General features: G+C 35.1%; 1 protein-coding gene across 1 annotated transcript; it reads right to left on the reverse strand.

Annotated features, from left to right (window-relative positions):
• Positions 1–418: 418 nt before the first annotated feature.
• Positions 419–15,494, reverse strand: SNF2 (RING-finger, DEAD-like helicase, PHD and SNF2 domain-containing protein). Its single transcript, XM_012235733.4, has 20 exons — positions 15,272–15,494; positions 14,047–14,883; positions 13,679–13,885; positions 13,497–13,558; positions 12,269–12,743; positions 11,615–11,815; positions 10,946–11,201; positions 10,535–10,775; positions 10,245–10,414; positions 9,575–10,153; positions 8,798–8,964; positions 8,291–8,507; positions 7,927–8,127; positions 6,389–6,505; positions 5,992–6,234; positions 4,325–4,529; positions 3,870–4,084; positions 3,022–3,173; positions 1,977–2,241; positions 419–1,113 (listed from the first exon to the last, which is right to left on the reverse strand). The coding sequence occupies exons 2-20, from the start codon at positions 14,868–14,870 to the stop codon at positions 859–861; spliced, it is 5,052 nt and encodes a 1,683-aa protein (XP_012091123.1). The 5' UTR covers positions 14,871–14,883; positions 15,272–15,494; the 3' UTR covers positions 419–858.
• Positions 15,495–15,515: the final 21 nt, after the last annotated feature.

Raw genomic sequence — 15,515 nt, forward strand, 5'->3', positions numbered from 1 at the left:
AGTGGTTTAGTCGTGGTCATCTAGGACAAGAAAATTGATAAGAGAAGAGTTTATATTTTCTGTTGCAGTGACCGTATGGTCCATCTATGACTCCTTGTTTCTAGTTGCATCTTCTCAGCTCCTCGGGGTTTTGCAAGTTGATTCCAATTCATAGGTACAAGATAAATTTGGTCAGAAAGATTTTCAATGGGTTAATTATTCTTTTTTATCCTTTTGCTATATTTTGCAACCAAGATTTTCAAGATATCTTCGAATCTGATTCACTGTCTGACTTCTTCATTTACGTTTTTAATGTAATATAAAAACAACAAAAGAAGACAATTGCATCTTTTCCACCTGAATGGTTCTCATTTTAGAATTTTGCAAGTAACGAACTGGAACTCAAAAACCTGCCCAACAGTACATATAAACGAAGACGTTTTAAAAAAATGGCAATCAAAAAAGTTCCCATAGGCCATTCATTCATACAAGAAAGAACCCTGTACTTCCCCCTCGAGGAAGTTGTTCCAACAATAGAATAAGACAAACTTTAAGTGCTCCCTATCTAGATTGTTTTGTGATAATGAAGAAAGTTTAAAAAAGAGGACCACAAGTAGTGAATAAGATATTAGTTATCTACAATACAATGAGCTTGAATTGGAGCTAGCTAATCTTTGTAACTCTGTTTCCTGTAGCTTGACTTTAAAAGTTATATACAGCAACAAACTAATTTCTAAACTGTACACGTCTTTGGTCTAACCTACAAAATATTGATGGAAGAATTAATGCTTCCCGCTTGTTGAAGGCTGCTCTACTGCAATTCTATTCTGGTGTTTTTCGCATATTTGAAAGAATGGTTATTGCAAAAAACAGAAAATGTTACGTTGTATTATTCGCCTTCAGTCTCCTCTCAGCTGCAATAGCAGCAGCCACAGAAGGAGGCAAATGTCTTAGACTTTCAGTCGGCTCTTCATCACATTTTGGAACTGTGGATGTTACTGTCGCAAATAGAGATTCAACATCTTTAAGTGTCAAGAGAGGTTGATCCTGATTCTTTGTATTGCCATTTATGAATGAACTAGTGTCTCTACTCCTGTTCAGTTTATATATACTCTCTTCCACTGTGTTTTTAACCTAACATCAGAAAAGAAAAATACATGAGAAAAGAAGTAGTTAGAGATCTTTAAGGTGTGCGTGTGTGAGAGAGATCCAAATCAATTAAGCAGAAAATCTGATAAAAGCCACAGGACCCCTTCAGAAATTGAAAAAGCATAGAGACTAGAAATGTAAAGTTTTTCTAAAGCTAATATTTGTTTGAATTAACCAACTTCTAGCCTACTATCCCACCCCAAACTTTTGATGTGGACAAAAAAGATGAGATTTGAAATTTTAGAAATTACTTTTTAGAAAATGTGAGTTTTGGTATCATATTACAATTTAATTTATTTATCTAATTTTGCATCTGTTTGATGTCTATATGAAGCATCCTAGTAGCCTTTTTTTGTTAGGCTTTTACTGTCATTGATCGATTAGATTGTGTTTTCTGAAAAATGATTCCCATGTTTTTTGTGCTCTCTTTACCTGGTCCTACATCACCCTTGCATTGAAAGAAAATGCAAAGCTGATCTAGGAAAGCACATCTTATTGGCAAAACTAAAGAAAGAACATCGACAAAATGCACAGAATATTCAATCAGATGATTTAAAAGAAGTGTCCATTAAAATGAGATAATGCTTTATGATTGGGCAAGGAAAAGATCCCTACATGAAATCATACGGGAATATCCCATCTGTTTGCACTAACGTTGCCCATAATAAAGAGATTCAGGTGCTAAAAGCTATTGAAAAACTATCCGATTCCTGAAAACTTGGTCAATTGCTGTAGAGGATAAACTTAAATTTTCCAAATACAAATGACGTGAGGCATTGCATCTGCATCCGTTGTTCAAATGTATCCAAGTGTATATAACATTTAACATGGAAGGAAAATACACTTACTATAAAGCGATGGACCAATGTTCTTCTTTCCTGCCCAATTCGGTGTACTCGGCTGATTGCTTGTGCCTCCGCTGCAGGATTAAGTAGTGGCTCCACAAGAACAACATGCTGTGCTTCTAAAAGATTAAGGCCATTGGCTCCATGTTGGATTAAGAGAAGCAACACTTGAATCGATTTTGGTTTCTTTTGTTGGCCATGTATTTTGTGACTCACTTTTGAATTGTTTTTCTCCCCTCTAAATTCACTGATGGCAGTATGTGCTTTCCTGTAGTTAAGAAACCATACCAAAAGAACATGAACACCATAAACAGTGTGATCAACAATCATACCAAAAATATAATTATTTTGGTTGTTAGAGAGTAGAATTTAATATTACTTCCCCCGTTCCACTTGAATAGCAACATTTAGTCTTTTCACAATGATTAAGAAAATGATTGGAATATATTAGTTTTCTAAAAATATATGGTAAAATATCTAAATTACCCTTCTTAAAATTAAAAGCTCCCTATTTAATTTGACTACAAAACACCTAATAACTATGGATAAAAATGAAAAATAATAATTAACGTACTCTCAAAATTCTAAATGAGTACTTAAAGTGCGACAAAGGAAAACCTTTATTTGTTGCTATTAAAGAGGAACAGATGGAGAATTTCATACAAGCAAAGCTTTTATGTGGTATAAACATTATATAAAATATGTTTAGGGTAGAATGAAAGAAAACACAGCTCAACTGTGATTAGAATAGATGCTAAACTCTGGCATTCTCAATTGACAACACATTGGTCGTGGTAGAATGCTTATGGCAAAAGGGAGCACCTCTTTTATGCCATTATTTTGAAACTGGAGCTGATAGTTACTTTCATTTGAAATGAAATTATTTCTCCATGATTTCATTTGAGTTACCAAATAAGAAGATTCCAAAAACTGTTATTTGGAAAGTAGTGCAAAATAAGTGGCAAGGCCTTTCTGTGTCGATACAATGAACTCTACAAGATCCAAATGAGTTTCAGAGAAATTAAGCAAGTTTAGTAGATCCTCTTACCTGCCTCCTTTCATCCGAATATAGGTGATACCATTCGCATCGAGTGCATGTTCTAACACATCAAGAACATCATTCCAACTTGAGAAAACCAGAACTTTGGCTTCAGGATCAGAAGACTTGATCCACAAGATTCTCCTCATGACTGCTTCAATCTTCATTTTACACAGATATGCATGTGCACAAGAATTAATAATTAAGTATTGCAAAAGAAGGAACATAAATGCATCAAATCATGTACATAACCATACAAATAAACAACAAGATTATTCTGGTGACTGCTTGGACATCTAAATGCACTTTAGTAAGGTGAAGGAGAAAATTAATAAAAATGCTAGAATGAGTTATGTTATGGCAATAAAAATAACAAAAATGAATAAAAACCACACACACATATGTGAACCAGGAATTAGGAAGTTTATGCATGCATAATATAGTGTTGGAGTAGATGAGATTTTTCTGGGTACTTTTATCTCTTAGTTAAAAGCAATGGTATTCCTTGTTGAAGGAAAATTATCTTTTGTAGTACATCGAGAAACTTTTCTCCCTAAATAAAGGAAGCTGCTGTAAAAGAGAATGAGAAATGGAAAGAGTTGAGAGTAGGAGAGAGCTGGAAAGTAATGAAAATGAATAAGAAAAGAAAAAAGAACAAATCTTTGTTTTATGCTTTGTAAATCCTCTGCCTTGAGTAATGGATTTAAGTTTTCCTCCATCTCTAACTTTTCTTTTGCTATGTGTTTGTGAGAGTTTTTTTCATGTCCTTCAAAAAACTAAAATCAGTTCTCCTTTTCCTATTTTCCAATAAATAGAAGCATACAATATATCATAATGAATTAATTTAGAAAAGACACCTTTGTTCCATATGAACCTTGAACAGCCAAAGACGCTTCATATTTTTCATAACCTTCAACTGTATTTAAAATAGCCATATTACAAGATTTGTCTTGTCTGTCATCTGCATAGGCAATATTCCCAAAATCTGTATGCTGCCGACATGTTGGGCACATTACCCATTTGCGTTGGAACTTATTATCATGCCGTCTTTGCTCAGTCATGGAAAATAAACCTGAAAGAAACAAGCATGAAATGGAAATTGGAAAAGAATGTTGAGGAGATCCCATAGACATACAGGTGCAGATGAGAGGGGAAAAAGGGGTGGCCTGCACTGTTTAAATGGTTCATAATTTTCTACTCATTCAAGGGAGTTCACAAACGAAGACCCGAATTAACAGTGGTACATAGTGGCATTTGACATAAACAAAGCATCATACCGATTCTTGGGAAGAAAACAAATGGTAAAACTTACATTTACAGCAAGTAAAATGCCCACATTGGAAAACCATCTTTTGATTGTTTAGCTTTTCTTGACAGATTGGACATGATTCCTCAACATCTTTAGGTAAGTCTTCACTTGTCTTCTCTGTAGACATCGCCAGTGTTGCCATTTCTTGAGTTATTGAAGAATTATATGAACTTACTGATGGTGACTTCTGCTTGGATAATACCAGACCCTGAAAAAATCAGATAGTAAGAATAATGGCAATGCATAACATATTTTATCTGGTTTTAAGAATGTACAACAAAGTTAGCATGTATGAGCTTTCTAAATCTAGCATCCCTTTACCCATGCCAAAGAGAAAACTCAGGAAAGAAACATTTAAAAATTTCACCGATTGGATCATAATTTTTTTGACATTTTTCAAAAGAAAAAATCTTCATTAACAAATAAAGGAGATTACAACACCAAAGATAAGCTGCATTCCTATCAAACACAAAACAACTAATACAGAAAAAAGAGACTTAGCTCAATAACAAATGATAGAAGTTGATTAGTTATGTTGAATTTCATAAATTTTTAGGTTTTAGGAATGAAATACCATTCCTATTCATACTAACATGAAATTATGAAATTGCAAATGAACTATATAAAATTTTGTGGAATTCACTTATTCAAGATAGGGCCTTGAAAAAGTTATTGTAAAAACCTCTCAAGCAAAAATGTGGTTTCTTGGTCCAGTGCAAAATCAAAGTATAGAACCATGACACAATCTGTGTGTGAGATTGTAAGGATGTATCAACTGTTGAGTGAAGTTGGTCCTTAAATCTTCATTACCTACTAAGTTATGGCGTGATAATCAAGCTGCACTTCATATTGCATCTAACCTAGTATTTCATGAATGCACCAAGCATATTGAGATTGATTGTCACTTTGTTCATGACAATTCAAGAAAAGTTTATCTCCCCAGGTTATGTTAAAACTGGAGACAATTGGCTGATATTTTCACAAAAGCTTTAAATGGGGTTTTGTTGATTATATTTGTAACAAGTTGGGCATGATTAACATCTAGGATCCAACTTGAGGGGGAGTGTTAAGGAAAATTAGTATTCCTAATCAGTTAATGATTTTTAGTCCTAAAAAGCCCATGAATTTCTTGTATATAAACCTATGTTATTCATTGATAAATACACAACAAATTTCTCAATTAATAACAGCTACTAGCTTTCTCCTTTTATAGCTGCACCTGTTTCAGCTTTAAGGCAGCAAATTGCAAAAGAAAGAGGTAAATATATAATGAAATTAGTGATCAAGAAACCAGGCCTAATAACTGGTTCTTATGTCACTCCCGCTTACCTAATAGTGTTACAATTGCAAGACCAAAATTCTGCTTGGAAAAGGAAGACACCAACAGGTAATATATAAAAGTTACAAAATGGAATGAGTTGACAGATGCATATTGAAGATATTGGCACAAACGTCACACCTTCAGATTTTGCATGCTTTATATTGGAGAAAGTGGATAGTTTACCAATAATATTATCATAAAACACACTAAATATCATTTCCTTGCTACATATCAACATTCATGCAGTGACAAGCAAGAAAGGAGAGCAGGGCTACAGCACAGGAATTGCAATGTTCTTCTAAGATAATTATCTAAAACATGAGAAGTTTTTATAAGGTTGAGTTGATACCTTCAGATAACGAAGCCTCCCTTTTATACGTGACAACAAGGTCAAGGAAATGAACTTTTCATTTGAGTGCAGCACACTTGCAGACTCTAATTCATTTGGACCTAAAGCATCAATTGAGTTGTCATTCTCATCTACTCTTAGATGCAAACGTGAAGTTGCCATCTTAATTTCATCATGAGCACGCAGATGTTGAGCTTGGGAAACTGCCAGGGACCTGGCATGGCTGTATTCCTTCCTCATGCCCTTGAAAAAGTAAAATCCAAATGAATTGAAAACAAAATCAGATTTCTAACAGGTATTTGATGCTTGCGCACAACAATATAAAGGGTTTAATAATAAATGAAGCAGTTCTGTTTTAGAAGATGCTAGCAGTGAAAATGGATCAGTCAGTCCAAACCTCCAGAATATGCAGCTGCTTGCTGGCTGCTGAAAGTCCCTCCCTCCTCAACTGGACTTTGCAATGGCTCTTTAAAACACCAAAAATGATCTCCAATTCAGAGGGTGATTTTGAAACCTATCAACTCAACACCATTAATAGAACAAGTATAAGTAACAGCACGCTTGTATAATGTAATCATCTAATTATAATAGCAATGATGAAAACAATAAATTCTCATTGTATTACATCAAAAAGGAAAAAAAGGTTGACAGTGTCTTTGCATTTCTGCATAACCTGACTGTATCAAAAAATTTTAAGCAACATGCTAGTTAAGGTATTTATAAGGTAAGTCCCTTATGATACACCAAATTGAACTCGTGAATAGATCTGCCATTTCTTGAAAAATTGAAGAATTTTCTATTGGGTGAGTTTTCAGTTATTGATTCTAGTATTTAAGGGTCTCTTGGTTCATATTCTGATTGAAAAACTTTATTTCTTAAAAAGAACAGAATTCCATACTCAATCTCGTAGCTACATGTAGATCTATCTATACAGAAAGCCACATTTGATGGGAGATGAACCCCACACTGAACAATAGTAAAATAAATAAAGAATCATAATGGAATGCGTAGTGGACCTAGCATAAGCCAATTGGTTTTGTGCAAGTGGGTTCCATCACTTGCTCACTTAAGCCCATGTGTGTACTTGCCCATGGACTTTAACACGATGAAAGTTATATGTACAGCTTGGAGGAAGGTCTTTCATATCTGTAATCCATTGTGTCCCATAATAGGTCTTTTCTAGAAGTCAATGGCTATTCTAGCCATTTTCTTGACACCAAAGAAGAGATGAACCCAATAATCTATTTAAAGTTGGCCCATTGTAATTGCACAACCAGTGTATATCAATTTCTAATGGGTGAAATCTAATCCTAGTTTATACATTTTCTAGGTCCATCCATCTATTAAATCGAGCTTTTTGGTGAGTAATGAAAAAGATGGATAGTGCAAAGAAAGATTTGCTCAATATGTTACCCTATGTTGAGTATTCCTGGTTTATATAATTATGAGTGCAAATATTCCTGGTTTATATAATTATGAGTGCAAATATGTTACCCTATGTTGAGTATTCCTGGTTTATATAATTATGAGTGCCAATATTCTTACTATTCTTACCGTTTGTTTTATAGTTAGAATATTTGATAAAGATAGCTATCCCATTAAAAAAAACCAAAAAGATTTTCCTGCTACACATGAACGTGCTCCAACAATGGAATACCAACTTACGATCTAGTGTATGCTTATATGGCCATAAAGGACTTAAAAAGAAAAACCCAAATCTTGTGTAAACAATTTGGAGTGCAATCATATTAAGTTAAAAAGGGACTGCTACTCTCGTTTTCACTACCACATTGTGCTTACTACAACTCTAACAAGTGCCCCCTTTATATATGTGACTTATAACATATTCTTGGATGCCTTCTGTAATATCAAGAAAAAATTGCTCATCAAAGGAGAAATTCATTTAGTTGGGCCTCCTAAGATAAAGCATCTCACCATTACTCTTTCCCCAGCACCTCTCTTCTTTGATGTTTCATTAGCATCAACAGATGAAGATAAAATTTTATTTGGCCCTGATAAATTCCAATAGAAACGATTTAATGCAGAGCTTTTTTTCTGCAGATCTACTGCCTCTTCAGCTGATGCAATGATCCCTCCATGGGATTTGTTAAGACGAAAAAGCCTTGCTTCATAATCCTGAAGAAAGAAGGGAAAAAAAAAATGAAAGGTCTTCCTTTTATTTCTCTGTTAATTTTAATTTTTCATGAACTAAAAGATCAAACATCAAAGCATGTTAATTTTAATTTTTCATGAACTAATAAATAAAACATCAAAGCAAGTAAGTGATTTGATAAAACACCTTAAATAATTCCTCTAGTTCACAGTGAATGCACGTAGGACCATCATCAATAGCTTGGCAGATTCGACAGCACCTCACACGTTCAATATCCTCTTCCTTTGGTTTCTCCATTGTTTCATCAATTTCCAAAAGTCGATCAAGTAATGTTCTCCTAGAGGCTTCCAATTGGTCCCAACGAGTCTGGATATGGTACTTTAAAGCAGTAATGCTTCGGAAGCTGGACTAAAATAAAAGAAAGTTAAACACTACTACTAGAAATGAGATCTGGAAAAGCATATAGACAAACAAATATTTAAGACTAGACTAATGAATAAAAAAAATTGTTGACTAATAGCTGCAATGGCTTATCTCATTTCATGCTTTTTTATCGTAAAACATTGCCTCATATATCCTTGTAACCAACAATATAAAGAATGGAATTATGAGAAAAAAAGTACAAAGTGATGTAATTTAAAACGCTGGCAGAGAAGTTAAAAAGAAAAAAGGAAAAGGAAGTTAGACACTGACTGAGATCCAATTCTTGATGACCTTGAATTGTTCAGAGTTCCCGAGACTGCCTCTTCAATCTTTCTTATCAGGTCTCTTGAGAAGTCCTTGTTCTGCTCAGCCTCATGAAGAGCATCCAACCACCAAGCTGTATCTTGATTTTCTCTGTCACTAAATGCATTACAAACCTTCAAAAGAATATAATTTTTCTTAAACTCAGATATTAGAAAATAAGTAATAAGTGGGAGATAATTTTGGAAATTCTTTTGTTAGGCATTGATGATAATTAATAACATGCCAAAATTGGGGTGCACTATGACATACTCCACCAATTATTATGCGGAACAAATTGACATGGAATAGTTTTATTCACCAACATATTTGACTTTTGTTTTCCATCAGACAGAGAAAGAAAAGCTCTTTTGTAAAAATAACTCCAGCCTGCACCTTTATGCCCATGGTGTTTCATAGAGTTGACAACTCAACAAATGTGAAAAGTGTTAGAATAGCAATTGACCATAAAATGAAAGAAGAGCTTCTACATATCCAACCAGGATTTGTAAAATAAGGCAGGGTCTGATTCTTTAAGGTACCCACTTTACGGCTAGCTCGTAGGTCAATTAGGAGAAATGTACATCAAGGTTGCACAACTTTGTCTAGAAAAGTCTATACATATATATTCAGTAACTTATTGTCAATAACATATGTTTAATAGCATCACGTATTAATGACAGAGATCTATGCAGTTATGAATGTGCCATAACATGTTCTATGTGGATCAGCATGGAGGAAACACACCTGCATGTATGACTTCCTGAAGTCTTGTTGAGCCATAGAGAGCTTTGTGGCAAATACAGATAGATATTTCTGTTTCAATTCCTCGCATGTTGTTCTTAATGACCTCGCACTGAAGGATTTTGATGATACATTGGATTTGTCATCTCTTCCTTGGTTACCATTTAAGCAACTTTCTGATGGAACTAGCATATTCTCAACATTAATAGTAAAATCCGAACTATACTCTCCAGTAACTCTTTGCCTCTTCGCAGCATTTATATCACAATCTTCGATGCTGTCCCTCTTGGAGGACTTCTCACAGTTTCCATGTAATTGTTGTACATTTGAGGAGAGTTGGGAGGAGCTCTCAATGACCTTTGGAAGTATCTCAGCAAGGTTATGATGAATGTGAATATTCAATAAAGGGTCTAAACGGAAATCTTCAGAATGCTCTTCGGTTAGAGACAATGCTTCTTTATACAATGATGAAGCTTGAGAAAATTTTTGTTCAATTATAGCTATTCCTGCTAGTGCATTTAGAGCAACAACTAATTTCCTGAGAGCTTCTTCCCCTTCTATCTTCGTCTTACCAATAAGAACCTAAAAAAGGAAAGTCTCAGTAAAAAAAAAGAACAACAGCTGAAGTTTTGGAAGCACATGTTCCTAAAGGATTTCCATTATTTTAACCAACCATTAATATTTCCTCCATAGTCATGGGGGATTGCTGTACAGAACGCAGCCCTGAACTTCCTACTTGAGGGTGGCAGCATGCCTGGCGAAGCTTTAAGAGTGAGTTAAGTAGCTTTGCAGCGTCAGCATGGGTTATGAAATGATCAGCCGAAGCATCCAAAGAGGAACAACCTAGTCAAAGCAAGAATGAATGCTAGACACTCAAAAACTCGCTTTCCACAGATAAACATTTTAGGATATGTTCAAAATGAAGTGACTCTTAGATGAAGGTGTGAGACAGCCATAAACAACCTGGGACTCCTCTTTCGAGAATATCATCTCTCAAACTTTCAATAACTTCACGGGCATAACTCACACAAGTTTCGTGCTGTCTCTGGTAAAAGTGCTCTTCAATTGCAGAAAAAGTGAGCAAGGAGACACATTCTTCCTGAGGTGGGAGTTGCAACTCATCTGCAACATGTATTTTTGAAGACCGCCACATGATTTGTTTGAAGAATTTATGTGTAAATTCCATGGCTCCTGCATCTCTCCTCTGTAACAGTGTGGGGCAAAATTAAGAAATTTGCACAACATACAAACATAAAATATCTTTACCCAAAATGTGTATGAAGCATGAAACAATTAAAGAATAAAAGGGCAGATCCCAATTTAATAGTACACTCATATCCGCAAGGCATACCAGTTTGTTTGAGTATCACATACCTCATATGGGTCTCTTATAACATCAATCCACCACCGAGAAACATTGAAAGGGCTTGCTTTAAGGAATCTTAGAAGTCCATACAAGTCATCAAGTTTCCGTTGTATAGGAGTCCCTGTGATACACCAACGGTGCTTAGCAGACAATCTAAGAGCCATTTCTGTTGCAGCAGTAGCATTACTCTCCACCATTTGAGCTTCATCCAAGCAAACCCTCCACCAAAATATTCTGGTGAGAAGAGTTGGAATAACAGGATACCTGCAACAATACGGCCACAGATCATCTTGACATCCTCAGTTCAAATAAATCTCGAAGCGTGATGTAGCTAATTTATTATCCGAAAGAACCATTATAAAAGCATAAACCCTTTCAGAAAGAATGACAGAGATAAGAAAATGTTTGCAGATATCAATGTCAACAATCATTTCTGGTAACAATCCATACTCATTTATTTGTAGATATAAACATGGGCCGATAAACAAATAAATACCCATGCAACATGTGTTTCTTAATGTATTGTGATTAAGATTATACAAGATTTAGTGAAAGCTATAATCTAAGGGAAAATTTCCAAGAAATTGGTCATCACAATTTAAATCACAAAGATAACCCGTTTTTAAGCAAAGATAAAGATCATTTCTAACAAAACAACTGACAAGGTTTGTAAGAACCTTTTCTGGAATCTCAGGAAGTGTCGATCACCTTCATGTCTATCAGAGTCATGAGACAAATCCTCTTTGAGCACATCATATGTTGTCAACACAATATCAGCACCAATAAATTCATTAATGTCCACTGCCGATGTATTTGAAAGAGATGTATCTCGTACACCTTCATATACACAAGTTTTTAAGGAACCTGGACGTGTATGGCTAAGAAAAAAAAAATTATGATAATCAAGTTAGCAATAAATTTGATGCATAGGAACAAAAGTGTATGATAATAGAATTAAAAAAATATCACACAATAGTGAAAAATACTCCACATCAAACGTTTCCATAAAAAAAAATGTAATTGGAAAAATACCATTTATATCAATGACGTGGATAAGGAAAATACGAAGATGGTAATTAGGTCTAGTAAATATATATAGATATGTGTCCACAAAACATCCAAAAATTAAGTGTGAGAAGTTTGTATGCTCATGATTTTGACCAAAATTCATTTATGCACTTGGAAGATAAAACATGGTCACAACAGAAGAACACATCCAAAGAAAATGTCACAAAAATAGAAAATTAAATACAAATTTCTCAAACGGCCAACATACTAAAACTGTCTACTGAAATTCTGGAATTCGCAAGTGTGCCAAATCGATAGTATACCGTGCAATTTCAGCATGCCACTGAGGTAATATAGGTGCTGGACAGACAATAAGAGTGGCACTGGTAGCTATTGGAGAATCGGTAGCTTGTATCAATTCAGAGCACATCTGGCAAATATGCTCTCCATCTCTCTCAACAAAGCTGATTGTAGTTTTCTTTCTATGTTTTTGTACCTCAACCATTGATCTCTTCTTTTTCCCTTTAGTTGAATAACCAACACAATCTGCATGTTGCCAGGCATCACAAATGTCGCATTGTACCCATAGTCCCTTATATGTATAGCTTTCACTCACAGCTCCACATATGCACTCAACACGTTCTCTTTTCAATCTTCTAAGATTTACTTTCTGATCTCCCACATCTTGCCATGCATTATTAATGAAGATGCCATCTTCACATTCATCTTCACATGCTAACTTCCGATGTGCAAATATACAAGCAAGCAGTTCAACTGTCTTCCCCAAACCCATCTCGTCTGTGTAATCATAAATGATTATCAAAAAGGATCATAATCACTATACCAACATTAGATTATGTCGAACTACAAACATAATTCTCATAATTCACTTTCATTGTTTTTATTGAGGTTCAGAAATCTCTTTTAGCTATATCTTTATCGTTATTAATCTCTGGATGTTTTACCGAGCAAAACCTATAGTTTTAATTGGTGGAAGAATGCACCTAAGGAGAAACCAATCTTTATTATAAATTTTCCTAATTCTCTCAAACATAATTAATAAAGACATGAGGTGTGGCAGGTGATGTCTTGAGGTGCAGCAAGGGTCACCTTTGCTACTCTTTCACCTTTAGGACTACAAAGAATAGGGGAGACAGCCCATCTGACAATTAATTGGGAAAATCATGTCTTTAATCCCCCTAAAGTTTAGGACGTGTTCAAAAGTTAAACTTACCATATTGACTATGGAAAATCAAGTCCCAAGTTTAAGTATAATTGCCATATATTTCAGTCAATTCTCTCTTTAGGCCACCAATTGAATGGACCAAATCGTACGCCCAATATTAGGATGATTACCATGTATGTAACAAGAATACTAATAACTTTATAACCATCCCTATATAGAAACCTCAAAATCTTACACTTTTTTCTTTTTTGGGGTTTCTAATCTTTATTGAAAATTTGAATGTGGATAGAAGTGTGTAAAAGAAAAAAATACCAGCTCATTGTCAAAAATTACACAAATGGAGGACAAAGTATCGGAGTACATACTGGCAAGAATCCCACCAAAGATATATGGTGAAGTAAACATCGGGCACAATGAAATGTTGCCACTGAAGAATTTACAAATGTGAGTGAGAAAAAAAAAAAAAAGAGAGGTTGTGGGGGTGTTCTCTTAGAAAGAGGAAGGAAATCAGGACTTTAACAATCAATGTTGAGAGAAATAATTATACCTGAATGGATTATAGAACATTGTTGAAGAACCGTCAAGAAAATCCACAGGCATACACAAGGGAGAAAAGAATTGACTTATTTCCCTTTCACCTGAATCTTTTGAAACTCCTTTCTCTTGCTGCAACATCCAGTGAGCTGCACGACGCTGATATGGTCTCAGAATAGGAAGCAAGTCAGGTAGGTCATCATCAAGCATTGGAGCAGATCTGTACAAAAAATAATAAAAAATAATAATAATAATTAAACCAGCGACTAAATTCCAGTTTGAAGAGAAAAAGACAAAATATGGTCATGTTCATGCGTGACTAAATAATCTCTTCAATGCATAATGAACAATACATTAAAACTTTCAATTATATGCACTCACTTTGATGGCTTAATAGCTTCATAGAATCCAGCAACGTCAAACCTTGAACGTTTCCTAGAGTTGGAGGTATCATCTCCCATCTCTGCAACCAAGTCAAGTTCCATATTTGCAGTTTTAGTAATCCCATACCTAGCCTCAGAAGTCATTACTTCTGGTCGCAGCCAGGCCATGACATTTGTCATACTCTTCTTCCATAGGTTCCTTGTGTTTTCTAGAAGGGACTCACAAGCGTCAAAAGCTTTCTTAAGTATCTCCACCCTAACTCTCACAGGCATCATCTCCTCTGAAAACTTAAAGCCCAGAACTGGCCTCAATGTCAAAAATTCCATACTTGTCAAGTGAACAAGACCAGTAATACCCTCGTCCGGTCCATCAAGACTCCCAGAGAAAATTAGTGATTGTATTTCCTCATCCTCAACCATGCATTTCTCAATCAATTCCAAAGATACCTCACTAGAGGAAAGCACAGGCCAATGACCTAACTTAATACGATCAAGGACAAACTCATCAATATTACACACTCGAAATCTTAACAAATACTTGGAGTCCTGATAGAAGTCTGCATCTATTCTGAAACTAGAATATGCTTCTGTCAAATTCATATCATTTAAGATAACTTCAGATATATCAAGATGCTCATTTGAAGCCCAATTGGACCTATCAAGTTCTACATAATACGGTATGTCAGTGGCAACAGATTCCCCCTTTTCTGCAGACAGAGTCTCAGTTGCTCTCTGTTTATCCAATTCAACCTCAGCAGCGTCATTGTTTGCTATAAGTAATCCACCAGACCTGTGCGGACGGGCCTGCTTCCTTCTGCCCATTACTACAAGCAAACTAAAACAAGGACCACGCAAGTAAACACATGCAGAACAAAAAAAAAACGATAAAAGTTATTACCTAAAACAATATATTAGAGGTCGATTGTGCACCAATTAAAACTTGAGCAAGTGCTGTCAGAAAAATCCAAAGAAAAGTACATAAAAGAAAAGCAATTACATCGTTTTTTGACACAAGTGAGTTCAATACGAAGTGAGGAAGTGCGAAATTTCGTTTTTACAAAGGAAGTAATAAATTTGCGCGATTTGACAAAGAAATTTGATAAAAAGGAGAAAGATTTTTTTCTTTTCTAAGCAAGCTCAACAAACAAAACAAAAAACATGGAAGCTATGGTCACCAATGGAAGCAACTGTATTATAAAGGATATATCAATAAGAACACTAACCTTGTAAAAAAATAATTCACAGTGGCTGTGCGAAGAGCTTGAATCAAGAAGCGAGCATGTCTCCGACCTGGTCGCTTGCAGGCCGCGAATGCAATTCACGCGCAAATCAGAAGGTTGGTGTTAGTTAAACACTACTAGATAACTTGTTGTATATGCCCCTGTGTTTCTCTGAATTTACATTATGCCCCTAGCAATTGTAATCGAGGCCTAACCTATTGTTTCACCGTGCCGCAAAACTTAAATT

The sequence above is a fragment of the Jatropha curcas genome, chromosome 6 (genome assembly GCF_041381405.1).
Source record: "Jatropha curcas cultivar XTBG-Jc1 chromosome 6, XTBG_Jcur_1.0, whole genome shotgun sequence".
Taxonomy (NCBI): Eukaryota; Viridiplantae; Streptophyta; class Magnoliopsida; order Malpighiales; family Euphorbiaceae; genus Jatropha; species Jatropha curcas.

Bases quoted from the DNA above. Each gene is read 5' to 3' on its own strand.
- SNF2 (XM_012235733.4), bottom strand. From the start codon at position 14,870: ATGGGCAGAAGGAAGCAGGCCCGTCCGCACAGGTCTGGTGGATTACTT. The intron at 12,744-13,496 runs GTATGTACTCCG...ATGATTACACAG, and splicing joins CTTTGGTGGGATTCTTGCCA to ACGAGATGGGTTTGGGGAAG. The intron at 6,506-7,926 runs GTGAGATGCTTT...TTGAGTTGATAG, and splicing joins GTGCTGGGGAAAGAGTAATG to GTTTCAAAATCACCCTCTGA.